General features: G+C 37.8%; 8 protein-coding genes across 8 annotated transcripts; all 8 read left to right on the top strand.

The window, feature by feature from the left end:
- Nucleotides 1-2,318: 2,318 nt before the first annotated feature.
- On the top strand, nt 2,319-2,897 carry LOC132555796 (probable RNA 2'-phosphotransferase). Its single transcript, XM_060220159.1, has one exon. The coding sequence runs from the start codon at nt 2,319-2,321 to the stop codon at nt 2,895-2,897; it is 579 nt and encodes a 192-aa protein (XP_060076142.1).
- Nucleotides 2,898-4,626: 1,729 nt separating this feature from the next.
- Nucleotides 4,627-5,184, top strand: LOC132555795 (probable RNA 2'-phosphotransferase). The gene has a single exon (XM_060220158.1). It carries the CDS (start codon nt 4,627-4,629, stop codon nt 5,182-5,184), a length of 558 nt encoding a protein of 185 aa, XP_060076141.1.
- Nucleotides 5,185-6,931: 1,747 nt separating this feature from the next.
- On the top strand, nt 6,932-7,489 carry LOC132555793 (probable RNA 2'-phosphotransferase). Its single transcript, XM_060220157.1, has one exon. It carries the CDS (start codon nt 6,932-6,934, stop codon nt 7,487-7,489), a length of 558 nt encoding a protein of 185 aa, XP_060076140.1.
- Nucleotides 7,490-9,244: 1,755 nt separating this feature from the next.
- On the top strand, nt 9,245-9,802 carry LOC132555792 (probable RNA 2'-phosphotransferase). The gene has a single exon (XM_060220156.1). The coding sequence runs from the start codon at nt 9,245-9,247 to the stop codon at nt 9,800-9,802; it is 558 nt and encodes a 185-aa protein (XP_060076139.1).
- A 1,754-nt stretch (nt 9,803-11,556) lies between these two features.
- LOC132555791 (probable RNA 2'-phosphotransferase) lies at nt 11,557-12,114 on the top strand. The gene has a single exon (XM_060220155.1). It carries the CDS (start codon nt 11,557-11,559, stop codon nt 12,112-12,114), a length of 558 nt encoding a protein of 185 aa, XP_060076138.1.
- Nucleotides 12,115-13,867: 1,753 nt separating this feature from the next.
- On the top strand, nt 13,868-14,425 carry LOC132555790 (probable RNA 2'-phosphotransferase). The gene has a single exon (XM_060220154.1). The coding sequence runs from the start codon at nt 13,868-13,870 to the stop codon at nt 14,423-14,425; it is 558 nt and encodes a 185-aa protein (XP_060076137.1).
- A 1,754-nt stretch (nt 14,426-16,179) lies between these two features.
- LOC132555789 (probable RNA 2'-phosphotransferase) lies at nt 16,180-16,737 on the top strand. Its single transcript, XM_060220153.1, has one exon. It carries the CDS (start codon nt 16,180-16,182, stop codon nt 16,735-16,737), a length of 558 nt encoding a protein of 185 aa, XP_060076136.1.
- A 1,754-nt stretch (nt 16,738-18,491) lies between these two features.
- On the top strand, nt 18,492-19,064 carry LOC132555788 (probable RNA 2'-phosphotransferase). The gene has a single exon (XM_060220152.1). The coding sequence runs from the start codon at nt 18,492-18,494 to the stop codon at nt 19,062-19,064; it is 573 nt and encodes a 190-aa protein (XP_060076135.1).
- Nucleotides 19,065-19,157: the final 93 nt, after the last annotated feature.

Below are 19,157 nucleotides of genomic sequence, written 5' to 3'. Positions count from 1 at the left end.
AGGGTTGGAGTGGGAAGAAATTTAAACATTAACAAAATATGAATAGTTGAGATCCTTTAACTTTGAGGCATCTTTTCACAAAGTTTTAAACGTTTCTGTTCACGGAATTTATAAATATAGGTATATGTATTGCTAAACCTTCATATCCTTGATTCTAAAAAAAAAATAAGAGGGTTCAATATTTAAAGTGACATTTTCTCGGATATGAATAAATTACATTAAAGGCATACATTATTTTCCAAAGTTTTTAAAAATTGTTTAATCTTTCAAATGAAATGATTGTAATGGTAATGAGTGCATTTTATCCAAATCCACAATTTCCTTTTTATTTGTTGATAAATTTAGTCATAGATATATGTAATACAAATGATCTTTATGTCTTTATTTTTGAACTTTTTTTATCGGAGTTATCAAATGTGTAAATGTTATATATGTAGTAATGATTGGTTGAATGAGTTGTATGAATGTGTACTTAGTTTAATCGAAATTTTCGTTGTTTGTTTGTTTTTTATTCTTCAAAATTTGTCAATTTTGATACATCAAAACCGGATCCCCATGAAAAGACTAATATAGGTTATGCCCATTGTCCAATCATTTTGTGCAATAAAATTTGTTGAAATCTTCAGTGGGTATGTTGATTTTTTCAATGTCAAATACACAATTGCTTATAAAATATCTCCTGGTATTTCACGGTGTATTTAGGTAGGTGTTACGAGAGGAAGATAAATGGTGTTTTAATGGATGTGTTTTAGAAAATGTAGATGAATTTAATTACTTGGGAGTTTTACTTCATTTCAAAGGTAAATTTGATAAAACAGAAATAGCTATGCAAGGTAGAAAAACACTGTTCCCTGCATATATATCTGTAAAGATCACTTTAATTTCAAAACACGACTTCACGTTTGTTTTTGACACATATGTTTGTAGTATATTAAATTAAAGAGCTGAAAATCTGGGGTTTACATAAGCACCAGAAACTACATGTAAGTTATTGTAAAAGATATTAGGGGTAAAGAAATCTGCTTCAAATGTTATGGTCTACCAAGAACTAGATAGAGTGCCTCCGGAAATTATCAGAAAGGTTCGTATAATTAAGTATTAGATGAAAATAAAGCATTCTGATAACTTTAGTTTTACAAGCTTGTTACCAAGGTATGATAGCAAACGGAAGCGAATGACTGCAAGTGTGAGAGATGAACTTTTTAGATAGGGTGTGGAGTACTTTATGAGGAGACTTTTACACCTGATTATCCCATAAACATTATTAAAACTAGATTGTTCGATATCTTTAAACAAGAGTGTAGTGGAAAGATAAATTCATTTCCCAAATGTTCCCTATATAGATATGTCGGTTAGGACAGTTTTCAGAGTTTATTACAAAATCTATCGGAAATTCTACTGTGAAAGAAATAAAGAAAAGAATGATAACTATTGCACTTTATGTGACAGCAGTGACTTAGAACATCAATTTCATTTTATAGTTAAATGTAACAGATATAAGGAAACGTTTCATTATCATTAATAATATACATTTCTGCTTACTGTTGTAGAGCTCATTTATATCATGTGTACGGATGTTTAAAACAATGTACATGTATTATAATATGAAAATTGTTGATAATTAATTATACCCAGTACTATGAATTGAATTATTTCATAACTGAAATGTATGTTCTATTCTGTGTAGAGCTCATTTATATCATGTGTACGGATGTTTAAAACAATGTACATGTATTGTAGATATGAAAATTGTTGTTAATTACATTATACTGAATGAACTGGTTTAGTTCAAAATTGAAATGTATGTTCTATTCTGTGCTACGAATTTAAGCCGAGAATTGAAAATTGATAACAATGAAAATAAAAGAATTAAACCTTCTTTCATGAATTGTTTTGTCAGATTTCTCGACACGTCACCGTCCGACGTTAATGATTCATTGATGTTGCTTTGATGTGAATAACCATTAACATTATTAAAGGACGCTGGACTAAGATGTGTTAGTGCAAGTGAAGCCATCAAGACCCGGGGGTAGTTACACTATCGATACACACATGTATACATTGTACTATATCAATACCTGGAGACAGCGATGTTTGTGCAGGTGGTGTAATCAAAGGACCCGTTTAGGTAAATTACCGTGTGTTTGTACAAGGGAGGACCTCAATACCACCGTGTGTGCGTGTGTACAAATGTACAAAACTAACAATTAGATTCGGGTGGTAAAAACGCTCAGCCAATCAAATCTCGATTTCATCACATGACCACGCCTTTCCTTCTTTTCATTTCCAGTGATTATGCCTATAAAATCGATGCGAAAATGACCAACTTTACATTCATCATGAATTCCCGACTGAGCAGAAAGATGTCGACCAAGAAGAGCAAAGCTGTTGTCAAACGTCTACGACATGACCGAAACGCCTGGCGTGACGACGAGACCGCGTTTGTCCCAACCAGTCACATTTTACGTGACTTCCGGCTGTCCAAGGCCATGTTGGATGAATTGGTGTTCCCTACCAACGACAAACAGCGATTGGTGTACTCCGACAACCACAAATGGATACGAGCCTCCTACGGACACAGCGTCAACATCCGGTTACCAAAGATTGGCATTCCTGTCCGTTCTGGCGAGAATCTCACGTTCTTTGTCCACGGGATGAAAGCCAGAGATATAGAGTCTGTCCTCAGGTATGGACTGGACCGCAATCGCTGCCCGTATGTCGATTTCACCGACTGTCCCAACTACGTCAGAGCTGGTGCGGAAGTGCTGGTCCATATTGACGTTAGAAGGTTCCTCAATGCTGGCTTCCGGCTCTACAACATCGGCCCTCACGTCTTTGCCACAGAGTTCACAGTTCCACCGGAGTTCATCTCGGATATAGAGTACCTTGTACTCTGAATATATCTCCACCTTAAACGGCCCTTTTGAGGGCCACACAAACAGCCCTTTTTAGGGCTAACATTTTCCCAAAAAAGCACATAGTACCTCGAAATACGCATAAAAATATAGACAATAAAAACCATTAGGAAATTAATAAAAGAAAAAGCTGAGTACCTCCATATGTATACGCATATTTCTCTGAAAATTGTCCCTTATTCGAATCTAAAAATAATTTCATGTGAACAATAGCCATTCTTAAGGTTCACTAATACGCATATTTTCACTGTATTTCATATAATTGACGAAAATTTCAAGCACACACGAATGTAGTAAGGTAATAGTGCACAGTTTTTCGGTGCGGCCATGGGTGCTATTTTTGTTCATTAGATTACACCAATATAACGGTGTTAATTAGAAAATAAATAAAATGTCTATGCTAAAATTGGTGTTGTCATATTAAATTGGACATTGTGGGGTTGTATACTTTTTAAAAACAACATTTTTGCATTATGTCGGAGATTACTATTTTGGCTGTCTCTAATCTGCGTCTACACACCAACGACTAGCTTTACAGGAAGCGAAATTTCCCTGGTGTCTATACGTGGTCATGTTGTAAATGCGTTCCAAGTTGGACATTTCTGAAACCTAAGTAATTTGACACCATGACAGTGTTGTTAACTATAAGACAAATATTCAGAAATAAATTCCTCCTTTAAAGTGGTAATATTAGTTTAGAATTAGTAGTATTTTTTGCAATTTAACGTTTTTTTCGGGTTGGTAACCATGACAGTTGTGTAAAAAATCGGGGGAAATTTTTAGTTTACCAAATTTTTAATTCTCTACTGTTAATGTAATTGTATGTTGCTTATAGATATGTATACATGTAAGGATTTACTTTCATAACTAATCAACTATACCTGTATAAGTCAAACATGAACTATAATTTCAGGGAAAATGCTAATTTACCGTTTTCAGTTACCTTAGTATCTGTAATATGCAAAGGGAGGTAACTCCATGATACTAAAAATGACGTACAAATTTGGACTATTGGGTGTATACTGAGCCGTACATGACGTTTTTTACAACCAATATACATTTCTGCTTACTGTTGTAGAGCTCATTTATATCATGTGTACGGATGTTTAAAACAATGTACATGTATTGTAGATATGAAAATTGTTGATAATTACATTATATCCAGTACTATGAACTGAATTAGTTCAAAATTGAAATGTATGTTCTATTCTGTGCTACGAATTTATGCCGAGAATTGAAAATTGATAACAATGAAAATAAAAGAATTAAACCTTCTTTCATGAATTGTTTTGTCAGATTTCTCGACACGTCACCGTCCGACGTTAATGATTCATTGATGTTGCTTTGATGTGAATAACCATTAACATAATTAAAGGACGCTGGACTAAGATGTGTTAGTGCAAGTGAAGCCATCAAGGCCCGGGGGTAGTTACACTATCGATACATACATGTATTCATTGTACTATATCAATAACCGAGACAGCGATGTTTGCGCAGGTGGTGTAATCAAAGGACCCGTTTAGGTAAATTACCGTGTGTTTGTACAAGGGAGGAACACAATACCACCGTGTGTGCGTGTGTACAAATGTACAAAACTAACAATTAGCCTATCAAATCTCGATTTCATCACATGACCACGCCTTTCCTTCTTTTCATTTCCAGTGATTATGGCTATAAAATCGAAGCGAAAATCACCAACTTTACATTCAACATGAATTCCCGACTGAGCAGAAAGATGTCGACCAAGAAGAGCAAAGCTGTTGTCAAACGTCTACGACATGACCGAAACGCCTGGCGTGACGACGAGACCGCGTTTGTCCCAACCAGTCACATTTTACGTCACTTCCGGCTGTCCAAGGCCATGTTGGATGAATTGGTGTTCCCTACCAACGACAAACAGCGATTGGTGTACTCCGACAACCACAAATGGATACGAGCCTCCTACGGACACAGCGTCAACATCCGGTTACCAAAGATTGGCATTCCTGTCCGTTCTGGCGAGAATCTCACGTTCTTTGTCCACGGGATGAAAGCCAGAGATATAGAGTCTGTCCTCAGGTATGGACTGGACCGCAATCGCTGCCCGTATGTCGATTTCACCGACTGTCCCAACTACGTCAGAGCTGGTGCGGAAGTGCTGGTCCATATTGACGTTAGAAGGTTCCTCAATGCTGGCTTCCGGCTCTACAACATCGGCCCTCACGTCTTTGCCACAGAGTTCACAGTTCCACCGGAGTTCATCTCGGATATAGAGTACCTTGTACTCTGATTATATCTCCACCTTAAACGGCCCTTTCTAGGGCCACACAAACAGCCCTTTTTAGGGCTAACATTTTCCCAAAAAAGCACATAGTACCTCGAAATACGCATAAAAATATAGACAATAAAAACCATTAGGAAATTAATAAAAGAAAAAGCTGAGTACCTCCATATGTATACGCATATTTCTCTGAAAATTGTCCCTTATTCGAATCTAAAAATAATTTCATGTGAACAATAGCCATTCTTAAGGTTCACTAATACGCATATTTTCACTGTATTTCATATAATTGACGAAAATTTCAAGCACACACGAATGTAGTAAGGTAATAGTTTTTCGGTGCGGCCATGGGTGATATTTTTGTTCATAAGATTGCACTACTATAACGGTTTTAATTAGAAAATAAATAAAATGTCTATGCTAAAATTGGTGTTGTCATATTAAATTGGACATTGTGGGGTTGCATACATTTTAAAAACAATATTTTTTGCATTGTGTCGGAGATTACTATTTTGGCTGTCTCTAATCTGCGTCTACACACCAAAGACTAGCTTTACAGGAAGCGAAATTTCCCTAGTGTCTATACGTGGTCATGTTGTAAATGCGTTCCGAGTTGGACATTTCTGAAACCTAAGTAATTTGTCACCATGACAGTGTTGTTAACTATAAGACAAGTATTCAGAAATAAATTCCTCCTTTAAAGTGGTAATATTAGTTTGGAATTAGTAGTATTTTTTGCAATTTAACGTTTTTTTCGGGTTGGTAACCATGGCAGTTGTGTAAAAAATCAGGGGAAATTTTTAGTTTACCAAATTTTTAATTCTCTACTGTTAATGTAATTGTATGTTGCTTATAGATATGTATACATGTAAGGATTTACTTTCATAACTAATCAACTATACCTGTATAACTCAAACATGAACTATAATTTCAGGAAAGATGCTAATTTACCGTTTTCAGTTACCATAGTTTCTGTAATATGCAAAGGGAGGTAACTCCATGATACTAAAAATGACGTACAAATTTGGACTATTGGGTGTATACTGAGCCGTACATGACGTTTCTTACAACCAATATACATTTCTGCTTACTGTTGTAGAGCTCATTTATATCATGTGTACGGATGTTTAAAACAATGTACATGTATTGTAGATGTGAAAATTGTTGATAATTACATTATATCCAGTACTATGACCTGAATTAGTTCAAAATTGAAATGTATGTTCTATTCTGTGCTACGAATTCATGCCGAGAATTGAAAATTGATAACAATGAAAATAAAAGAATTAAACCTTCTTTCATGAATTGTTTTGTCAGATTTCTCGACACGTCACCGTCCGACGTTAATGATTCATTGATGTTGCTTTGATGTGAATAACCATTAACATAATTAAAGGACGCTGGACTAAGATGTGTTAGTGCAAGTGAAGCCATCAAGGCCCGGGGGTAGTTACACTATCGATACATACATGTATACATTGTACTATATCAATACCTGGAGACAGCGATGTTTGCGCAGGTGGTGTAATCAAAGGACCCGTTTAGGTAAATTACCGTGTGTTTGTACAAGGGAGGACCTCAATACCACCGTGTGTGCGTGTGTACAAATGTACAAAACTAACAATTAGATTCGGGTGGTAAAAACGCTCAGCCAATCAAATCTCGATTTCATCACATGACCACGCCTTTCCTTCTTTTCATTTCCAGTGATTATGGCTATAAAATCGAAGCGAAAATCACCAACTTTACATTCAACATGAATTCCCGACTGAGCAGAAAGATGTCGACCAAGAAGAGCAAAGCTGTTGTCAAACGTCTACGACATGACCGAAACGCCTGGCGTGACGACGAGACCGCGTTTGTCCCAACCAGTCACATTTTACGTCACTTCCGGCTGTCCAAGGCCATGTTGGATGAATTGGTGTTCCCTACCAACGACAAACAGCGATTGGTGTACTCCGACAACCACAAATGGATACGAGCCTCCTACGGACACAGCGTCAACATCCGGTTACCAAAGATTGGCATTCCTGTCCGTTCTGGCGAGAATCTCACGTTCTTTGTCCACGGGATGAAAGCCAGAGATATAGAGTCTGTCCTCAGGTATGGACTGGACCGCAATCGCTGCCCGTATGTCGATTTCACCGACTGTCCCAACTACGTCAGAGCTGGTGCGGAAGTGCTGGTCCATATTGACGTTAGAAGGTTCCTCAATGCTGGCTTCCGGCTCTACAACATCGGCCCTCACGTCTTTGCCACAGAGTTCACAGTTCCACCGGAGTTCATCTCGGATATAGAGTACCTTGTACTCTGATTATATCTCCACCTTAAACGGCCCTTTTTAGGGCCACACAAACAGCCCTTTTTAGGGCTAACATTTTCCCAAAAAAGCACATAGTACCTCGAAATACGCATAAAAATATAGACAATAAAAACCATTAGGAAATTAATAAAAGAAAAAGCTGAGTACCTCCATATGTATACGCATATTTCTCTGAAAATTGTCCCTTATTCGAATCTAAAAATAATTTCATGTGAACAATAGCCATTCTTAAGGTTCACTAATACGCATATTTTCACTGTATTTCATATAATTGACGAAAATTTCAAGCACACACGAATGTAGTAAGGTAATAGTGCACAGTTTTTCGGTGCGGCCATGGGTGATATTTTTGTTCATTAGATTACACCACTATAACGGTTTTAATTAGAAAATAAATAAAATGTCTATGCTAAAATTGGTGTTGTCATATTAAATTGGACATTGTGGGGTTGCATACTTTTTAAAAACAATATTTTTTGCATTGTGTCGGAGATTACTATTTTGGCTGTCTCTAATCTACGTCTACACACACCAAAGACTAGCTTTACAGGAAGCGAAATTTCCCTAGTGTCTATACGTGGTCATGTTGTAAATGCGTTCCGAGTTGGATATTTCTGAAACCGAAGTAATTTGTCACCATGACAGTGTTGTTAACTATAAGACAAGTATTCAGAAATAAATTCCTCCTTTAAATGGTAATATTAGTTTGGAATTAGTAGTATTTTTTGCAATTTAACGTTTTTTTCGGGTTGGTAACCATGGCAGTTGTGTAAAAAATCAGGGGAAATTTTTAGTTTACCAAATTTTTAATTCTCTACTGTTAATGTAATTGTATGTTGCTTATAGATATGTATACATGTAAGGATTTGCTTTCATAACTAATCAACTATACCTGTATAACTCAAACATGAACTATAATTTCAGGAAAGATGCTAATTTACCGTTTTCAGTTACCATAGTTTCTGTAATATGCAAAGGGAGGTAACTCCATGATACTAAAAATGACGTACAAATTTGGACTATTGAGTGTATACTGAGCCGTACATGACGTTTCTTACAACCAATATACATTTCTGCTTACTGTTGTAGAGCTCATTTATATCATGTGTACGGATGTTTAAAACAATGTACATGTATTGTAGATATGAAAATTGTTGATAATTACATTATACCCAGTACTATGAACTGAATTAGTTCAAAATTGAAATGTATGTTCTATTCTGTGCTACGAATTTATGCCGAGAATTGAAAATTGATAACAATGAAAATAAAAGAATTAAACCTTCTTTCATGAATTGTTTTGTCAGATTTCTCGACACGTCACCGTCCGACGTTAAGGATTCATTGATGTTGCTTTGATGTGAATAACCATTAACATAATTAAAGGACGCTGGACTAAGATGTGTTAGTGCAAGTGAAGCCATCAAGGCCCGGGGGTAGTTACACTATCGATACATACATGTATACATTGTACTATATCAATACCTGGAGACAGCGATGTTTGCGCAGGTGGTGTAATCAAAGGACCCGTTTAGGTAAATTACCGTGTGTTTGTACAAGGGAGGAACTCAATACCACCGTGTGTGCGTGTGTACAAATGTACAAAACTAACAATTAGATTCGGGTGGTAAAAACGCTCAGCCAATCAAATCTCGATTTCATCACATGACCACGCCTTTCCTTCTTTTCATTTCCAGTGATTATGGCTATAAAATCGAAGCGAAAATCACCAACTTTACATTCAACATGAATTCCCGACTGAGCAGAAAGATGTCGACCAAGAAGAGCAAAGCTGTTGTCAAACGTCTACGACATGACCGAAACGCCTGGCGTGACGACGAGACCGCGTTTGTCCCAACCAGTCACATTTTACGTCACTTCCGGCTGTCCAAGGCCATGTTGGATGAATTGGTGTTCCCTACCAACGACAAACAGCGATTGGTGTACTCCGACAACCACAAATGGATACGAGCCTCCTACGGACACAGCGTCAACATCCGGTTACCAAAGATTGGCATTCCTGTCCGTTCTGGCGAGAATCTCACGTTCTTTGTCCACGGGATGAAAGCCAGAGATATAGAGTCTGTCCTCAGGTATGGACTGGACCGCAATCGCTGCCCGTATGTCGATTTCACCGACTGTCCCAACTACGTCAGAGCTGGTGCGGAAGTGCTGGTCCATATTGACGTTAGAAGGTTCCTCAATGCTGGCTTCCGGCTCTACAACATCGGCCCTCACGTCTTTGCCACAGAGTTCACAGTTCCACCGGAGTTCATCTCGGATATAGAGTACCTTGTACTCTGATTATATCTCCACCTTAAACGGCCCTTTCTAGGGCCACACAAACAGCCCTTTTTAGGGCTAACATTTTCCCAAAAAAGCACATAGTACCTCGAAATACGCATAAAAATATAGACAATAAAAACCATTAGGAAATTAATAAAAGAAAAAGCTGAGTACCTCCATATGTATACGCATATTTCTCTGAAAATTGTCCCTTATTCGAATCTAAAAATAATTTCATGTGAACAATAGCCATTCTTAAGGTTCACTAATACGCATATTTTCACTGTATTTCATATAATTGACGAAAATTTCAAGCACACACGAATGTAGTAAGGTAATAGTGCACAGTTTTTCGGTGCGGCCATGGGTGATATTTTTGTTCATTAGATTACACCACTATAACGGTTTTAATTAGAAAATAAATAAAATGTCTATGCTAAAATTGGTGTTGTCATATTAAATTGGACATTGTGGGGTTGCATACTTTTTAAAAACAGCATTTTTTGCATTGTGTCGGAGATAACTATTTTGGCTGTCTCTAATCTGCGTCTACACACCAATGACTAGCTTTACAGGAAGCGAAATTTCCCTAGTGTCTATACGTGGTCATGTTGTAAATGCGTTCCGAGTTGGACATTTCTGAAACCTAAGTAATTTGTCACCATGACAGTGTTGTTAACTATAAGACAAGTATTCAGAAATAAATTCCTCCTTTAAAGTGGTAATATTAGTTTGGAATTAGTAGTATTTTTTGCAATTTAACGTTTTTTTCGGGTTGGTAACCATGGCAGTTGTGTAAAAAATCAGGGGAAATTTTTAGTTTACCCAATTTTTAATTCTCTACTGTTAATGTAATTGTATGTTGCTTATAGATATGTATACATGTAAGGATTTACTTTCATAACTAATCAACTATACCTGTATAACTCAAACATGAACTATAATTTCAGGAAAGATGCTAATTTACCGTTTTCAGTTACCATAGTTTCTGTAATATGCAAAGGGAGGTAACTCCATGATACTAAAAATGACGTACAAATTTGGACTATTGAGTGTATACTGAGCCGTACATGACGTTTCTTACAACCAATATACATTTCTGCTTACTGTTGTAGAGCTCATTTATATCATGTGTACGGATGTTTAAAACAATGTACATGTATTGTAGATATGAAAATTGTTGATAATTACATTATACCCAGTACTATGAACTGAATTAGTTCAAAATTGAAATGTATGTTCTATTCTGTGCTACGAATTTATGCCGAGAATTGAAAATTGATAACAATGAAAATAAAAGAATTAAACCTTCTTTCATGAATTGTTTTGTCAGATTTCTCGACACGTCACCGTCCGACGTTAATGATTCATTGATGTTGCTTTGATGTGAATAACCATTAACATAATTAAAGGACGCTGGACTAACAAGTGTTAGTGCAAGTGAAGCCATCAAGGCCCGGGGGTAGTTACACTATCGATACATACATGTATACATTGTACTATATCAATACCTGGAGACAGCGATGTTTGCGCAGGTGGTGTAATCAAAGGACCCGTTTAGGTAAATTACCGTGTGTTTGTACAAGGGAGGACCTCAATACCACCGTGTGTGCGTGTGTACAAATGTAGAAAACTAACAATTAGATTCGGGTGGTAAAAACGCTCAGCCAATCAAATCTCGATTTCATCACATGACCACGCCTTTCCTTCTTTTCATTTCCAGTGATTATGGCTATAAAATCGAAGCGAAAATCACCAACTTTACATTCAACATGGATTCCCGACTGAGCAGAAAGATTTCGACCAAGAAGAGCAAAGCTGTTGTCAAACGTCTACGACATGACCGAAACGCCTGGCGTGACGACGAGACCGCGTTTGTCCCAACCAGTCACATTTTACGTCACTTCCGGCTGTCCAAGGCCATGTTGGATGAATTGGTGTTCCCTACCAACGACAAACAGCGATTGGTGTACTCCGACAACCACAAATGGATACGAGCCTCCTACGGACACAGCGTCAACATCCGGTTACCAAAGATTGGCATTCCTGTCCGTTCTGGCGAGAATCTCACGTTCTTTGTCCACGGGATGAAAGCCAGAGATATAGAGTCTGTCCTCAGGTATGGACTGGACCGCAATCGCTGCCCGTATGTCGATTTCACCGACTGTCCCAACTACGTCAGAGCTGGTGCGGAAGTGCTGGTCCATATTGACGTTAGAAGGTTCCTCAATGCTGGCTTCCGGCTCTACAACATCGGCCCTCACGTCTTTGCCACAGAGTTCACAGTTCCACCGGAGTTCATCTCGGATATAGAGTACCTTGTACTCTGATTATATCTCCACCTTAAACGGCCCTTTCTAGGGCCACACAAACAGCCCTTTTTAGGGCTAACATTTTCCCAAAAAAGCACATAGTACCTCGAAATACGCATAAAAATATAGACAATAAAAACCATTAGGAAATTAATAAAAGAAAAAGCTGAGTACCTCCATATGTATACGCATATTTCTCTGAAAATTGTCCCTTATTCGAATCTAAAAATAATTTCATGTGAACAATAGCCATTCTTAAGGTTCACTAATACGCATATTTTCACTGTATTTCATATAATTGACGAAAATTTCAAGCACACACGAATGTAGTAAGGTAATAGTGCACAGTTTTTCGGTGCGGCCATGGGTGCTATTTTTGTTCATTAGATTACACCAATATAACGGTTTTAATTAGAAAATAAATAAAATGTCTATGCTAAAATTGGTGTTGTCATATTAAATTGGACATTGTGGGGTTGCATACTTTTTAAAAACAATATTTTTTGCATTGTGTCGGAGATTACTATTTTGGCTGTCTCTAATCTACGTCTACACACCAAAGACTAGCTTTACAGGAAGCGAAATTTCCCTAGTGTCTATACGTGGTCATGTTGTAAATGCGTTCCGAGTTGGACATTTCTGAAACCTAAGTAATTTGTCACCATGACAGTGTTGTTAACTATAAGACAAGTATTCAGAAATAAATTCCTCCTTTAAAGTGGTAATATTAGTTTGGAATTAGTAGTATTTTTTGCAATTTAACGTTTTTTTCGGGTTGGTAACCATGGCAGTTGTGTAAAAAATCAGGGGAAATTTTTAGTTTACCCAATTTTTAATTCTCTACTGTTAATGTAATTGTATGTTGCTTATAGATATGTATACATGTAAGGATTTACTTTCATAACTAATCAACTATACCTGTATAACTCAAACATGAACTATAATTTCAGGAAAGATGCTAATTTACCGTTTTCAGATACCATAGTTTCTGTAATATGCGAAGGGAGGTAACTCCATGATGCTGAAAATGACGTACAGTTCGGGCCATTGGGTGTATACTGAGCCGTACATGACGTTTCTTACAACCAATATACATTTCTGCTTACTGTTGTAGAGCTCATTTATATCATGTGTACGGATGTTTAAAACAATGTACATGTATTGTAGATATGAAAATTGTTGATAATTACATTATACCCAGTACTATGAACTGAATTAGTTCAAAATTGAAATGTATGTTCTATTCTGTGCTACGAATTTATGCCGAGAATTGAAAATTGATAACAATGAAAATAAAAGAATTAAACCTTCTTTCATGAATTGTTTTGTCAGATTTCTCGACACGTCACCGTCCGACGTTAATGATTCATTGATGTTGCTTTGATGTGAATAACCATTAACATAATTAAAGGACGCTGGACTAACAAGTGTTAGTGCAAGTGAAGCCATCAAGGCCCGGGGGTAGTTACACTATCGATACATACATGTATACATTGTACTATATCAATACCTGGAGACAGCGATGTTTGCGCAGGTGGTGTAATCAAAGGACCCGTTTAGGTAAATTACCGTGTGTTTGTACAAGGGAGGACCTCAATACCACCGTGTGTGCGTGTGTACAAATGTAGAAAACTAACAATTAGATTCGGGTGGTAAAAACGCTCAGCCAATCAAATCTCGATTTCATCACATGACCACGCCTTTCCTTCTTTTCATTTCCAGTGATTATGGCTATAAAATCGAAGCGAAAATCACCAACTTTACATTCAACATGGATTCCCGACTGAGCAGAAAGATGTCGACCAAGAAGAGCAAAGCTGTTGTCAAACGTCTACGACATGACCGAAACGCCTGGCGTGACGACGAGACCGCGTTTGTCCCAACCAGTCACATTTTACGTCACTTCCGGCTGTCCAAGGCCATGTTGGATGAATTGGTGTTCCCTACCAACGACAAACAGCGATTGGTGTACTCCGACAACCACAAATGGATACGAGCCTCCTACGGACACAGCGTCAACATCCGGTTACCAAAGATTGGCATTCCTGTCCGTTCTGGCGAGAATCTCACGTTCTTTGTCCACGGGATGAAAGCCAGAGATATAGAGTCTGTCCTCAGGTATGGACTGGACCGCAATCGCTGCCCGTATGTCGATTTCACCGACTGTCCCAACTACGTCAGAGCTGGTGCGGAAGTGCTGGTCCATATTGACGTTAGAAGGTTCCTCAATGCTGGCTTCCGGCTCTACAACATCGGCCCTCACGTCTTTGCCACAGAGTTCACAGTTCCACCGGAGTTCATCTCGGATATAGAGTACCTTGTACTCTGATTATATCTCCACCTTAAACGGCCCTTTCTAGGGCCACACAAACAGCCCTTTTTAGGGCTAACATTTTCCCAAAAAAGCACATAGTACCTCGAAATACGCATAAAAATATAGACAATAAAAACCATTAGGAAATTAATAAAAGAAAAAGCTGAGTACCTCCATATGTATACGCATATTTCTCTGAAAATTGTCCCTTATTCGAATCTAAAAATAATTTCATGTGAACAATAGCCATTCTTAAGGTTCACTAATACGCATATTTTCACTGTTTTTCATATAATTGACGAAAATTTCAAGCACACACGAATGTAGTAAGGTAATAGTGCACAGTTTTTCGGTGCGGCCATGGGTGCTATTTTTGTTCATTAGATTACACCAATATAACGGTTTTAATTAGAAAATAAATAAAATGTCTATGCTAAAATTGGTGTTGTCATATTAAATTGGACATTGTGGGGTTGCATACTTTTTAAAAACAATATTTTTTGCATTGTGTCGGAGATTACTATTTTGGCTGTCTCTAATCTACGTCTACACACCAAAGACTAGCTTTACAGGAAGCGAAATTTCACTAGTGTCTATACGTGGTCATGTTGTAAATGCGTTCCGAGTTGGACATTTCTGAAACCTAAGTAATTTGTCACCATGACAGTGTTGTTAACTATAAGACAAGTATTCAGAAATAAATTCCTCCTTTAAAGTGGTAATATTAGTTTGGAATTAGTAGTATTTTTTGCAATTTAACGTTTTTTTCGGGTTGGTAACCATGGCAGTTGTGTAAAAAATCAGGGGAAATTTTTAGTTTACCCAATTTTTAATTCTCTACTGTTAATGTAATTGTATGTTGCTTATAGATATGTATACATGTAAGGATGTACTTTCATAACTAATCAACTATACCTGTATAACTCAAACATGAACTATAATTTCAGGAAAGATGCTAATTTACCGTTTTCAGTTACCATAGTTTCTGTAATATGCGAAGGGAGGTAACTCCATGATACTAAAAATGACGTACAAATTTGGACTATTGGGTGTATACTGAGCCGTACATGACGTTTCTTACAACCAATATACATTTCTGCTTACTGTTGTAGAGCTCATTTATATCATGTGTACGGATGTTTAAAACAATGTACATGTATTGTAGATATGAAAATTGTTGATAATTACATTATACCCAGTACTATGAACTGAATTAGTTCAAAATTGAAATGTATGTTCTATTCTGTGCTACGAATTTATGCCGAGAATTGAAAATTGATAACAATGAAAATAAAAGAATTAAACCTTCTTTCATGAATTGTTTTGTCAGATTTCTCGACACGTCACCGTCCGACGTTAATGATTCATTGATGTTGCTTTGATGTGAATAACCATTAACATAATTAAAGGACGCTGGACTAAGATGTGTTAGTGCAAGTGAAGCCATCAAGGCCCGGGGGTAGTTACACTATCGATACATACATGTATACATTGTACTATATCAATACCTGGAGACAGCGATGTTTGCGCAGGTGGTGTAATCAAAGGACCCGTTTAGGTAAATTACCGTGTGTTTGTACAAGGGAGGACCTCAATACCACCGTGTGTGCGTGTGTACAAATGTAGAAAACTAACAATTAGATTCGGGTGGTAAAAACGCTCAGCCAATCAAATCTCGATTTCATCACATGACCACGCCTTTCCTTCTTTTCATTTCCAGTGATTATGGCTATAAAATCGAAGCGAAAATCACCAACTTTACATTCAACATGGATTCCCGACTGAGCAGAAAGATGTCGACCAAGAAGAGCAAAGCTGTTGTCAAACGTCTACGACATGACCGAAACGCCTGGCGTGACGACGAGACCGCGTTTGTCCCAACCAGTCACATTTTACGTCACTTCCGGCTGTCCAAGGCCATGTTGGATGAATTGGTGTTCCCTACCAACGACAAACAGCGATTGGTGTACTCCGACAACCACAAATGGATACGAGCCTCCTACGGACACAGCGTCAACATCCGGTTACCAAAGATTGGCATTCCTGTCCGTTCTGGCGAGAATCTCACGTTCTTTGTCCACGGGATGAAAGCCAGAGATATAGAGTCTGTCCTCAGGTATGGACTGGACCGCAATCGCTGCCCGTATGTCGATTTCACCGACTGTCCCAACTACGTCAGAGCTGGTGCGGAAGTGCTGGTCCATATTGACGTTAGAAGGTTCCTCAATGCTGGCTTCCGGCTCTACAACATCGGCCCTCACGTCTTTGCCACAGAGTTCACAGTTCCACCGGAGTTCATCTCGGATATAGAGTACCTTGTACTCTGATTATATCTCCACCTTAAACGGCCCTTTCTAGGGCCACACAAACAGCCCTTTTTAGGGCTAACATTTTCCCAAAAAAGCACATAGTACCTCGAAATACGCATAAAAATATAGACAATAAAAACCATTAGGAAATTAATAAAAGAAAAAGCTGAGTACCTCCATATGTATACGCATATTTCTCTGAAAATTGTCCCTTATTCGAATCTAAAAATAATTTCATGTGAACAATAGCCATTCTTAAGGTTCACTAATACGCATATTTACACTGTATTTCATATAATTGACGAAAATTTCAAGGACACACGAATGTAGTAAGGTAATAGTGCACAGTTTTTCGGTGCGGCCATGGGTGCTATTTTTGTTCATTAGATTACACCAATATAACGGTGTTAATTAGAAAATAAATAAAATGTCTATGCTAAAATTGGTGTTGTCATATTAAATTGGACATTGTGGGGTTGCATAATTTTTAAAAACAATATTTTTTGCATTGTGTCGGAGATTACTATTTTGGCTGTCTCTAATCTACGTCTACACACCAAAGACTAGCTTTACAGGAAGCGAAATTTCACTAGTGTCTATACGTGGTCATGTTGTAAATGCGTTCCGAGTTGGACATTTCTGAAACCTAAGTAATTTGTCACCATGACAGTGTTGTTAACTATAAGACAAGTATTCAGAAATAAATTCCTCCTTTAAAGTGGTAATATTAGTTTGGAATTAGTAGTATTTTTTGCAATTTAACGTTTTTTTCGGGTTGGTAACCATGGCAGTTGTGTAAAAAATCAGGGGAAATTTTTAGTTTACCCAATTTTTAATTCTCTACTGTTAATGTAATTGTATGTTGCTTATAGATATGTATACATGTAAGGATTTACTTTCATAACTAATCAAATATACCTGTATAGCTCAAACATGAACTATAATATCAGGAAAAATGTTGATTGAACGTTTCCAGATACCATAGTTTCTGTAATATGCGAAGGGAGGTAACTCCATGATACTAAAAATGACGTACAAATTTGGACTATTGGGTGTATACTGAGCCGTACATGACGTTTCTTACAACCAATATACATTTCTGCTTACTGTTGTAGAGCTCATTTATATCATGTGTACGGATGTTTAAAACAATGTACATGTATTGTAGATATGAAAATTGTTGATAATTACATTATACCCAGTACTATGAACTGAATTAGTTCAAAATTGAAATGTATGTTCTATTCTGTGCTACGAATTTATGCCGAGAATTGAAAATTGATAACAATGAAAATAAAAGAATTAAACCTTCTTTCATGAATTGTTTTGTCAGATTTCTCGACACGTCACCGTCCGACGTTAATGATTCATTGATGTTGCTTTGATGTGAATAACCATTAACATAATTAAAGGACGCTGGACTAAGATGTGTTAGTGCAAGTGAAGCCATCAAGGCCCGGGGGTAGTTACACTATCGATACATACATGTATACATTGTACTATATCAATACCTGGAGACAGCGATGTTTGCGCAGGTGGTGTAATCAAAGGACCCGTTTAGGTAAATTACCGTGTGTTTGTACAAGGGAGGAACTCAATACCATCGTGTGTGCGTGTGTACAAATGTAGAAAACTAACAATTAGATTCGGGTGGTAAAAACGCTCAGCCAATCAAATCTCGATTTCATCACATGACCACGCCTTTCCTTCTTTTCATTTCCAGTGATTATGGCTATAAAATCGAAGCGAAAATCACCAACTTTACATTCAACATGGATTCCCGACTGAGCAGAAAGATGTCGACCAAGAAGAGCAAAGCTGTTGTCAAACGTCTACGACATGACCGAAACGCCTGGCGTGACGACGAGACCGCGTTTGTCCCAACCAGTCACATTTTACGTCACTTCCGGCTGTCCAAGGCCATGTTGGATGAATTGGTGTTCCCTACCAACGACAAACAGCGATTGGTGTACTCCGACAACCACAAATGGATACGAGCCTCCTACGGACACAGCGTCAACATCCGGTTACCAAAGATTGGCATTCCTGTCCGTTCTGGCGAGAATCTCACGTTCTTTGTCCACGGGATGAAAGCCAGAGATATAGAGTCTGTCCTCAGGTATGGACTGGACCGCAACCGCTGCCCGTATGTCGATTTCACCGACTGTCCCAACTACGTCAGAGCTGGTGCGGAAGTGCTGGTCCATATTGACGTTAGAAGGTTCCTCAATGCTGGCTTCCGGCTCTACAACATCGGCCCTCACGTCTTTGCCACAGAGTTCACAGTTCCACCGGAGTTCATCTCGGATAGAGTACCTTGTACTCTGATTATATCTCCACCTTAAACGGCCCTTTCTAGGGCCACACAAACAGCCCTTTTTAGGGCTAACATTTTCCCAAAAAAGCACATAGTACCTCGAAATACGCATAAAAATATA

This window comes from Ylistrum balloti, unplaced genomic scaffold (assembly GCF_031769215.1).
Source record: "Ylistrum balloti isolate Yb309-2 unplaced genomic scaffold, AGI_CSIRO_Ybal_v1 Utg370516, whole genome shotgun sequence".
NCBI classification, from domain to species: Eukaryota; Metazoa; Mollusca; class Bivalvia; order Pectinida; family Pectinidae; genus Ylistrum; species Ylistrum balloti.
This window is presented reverse-complemented; position numbering and strand designations above follow the sequence as displayed.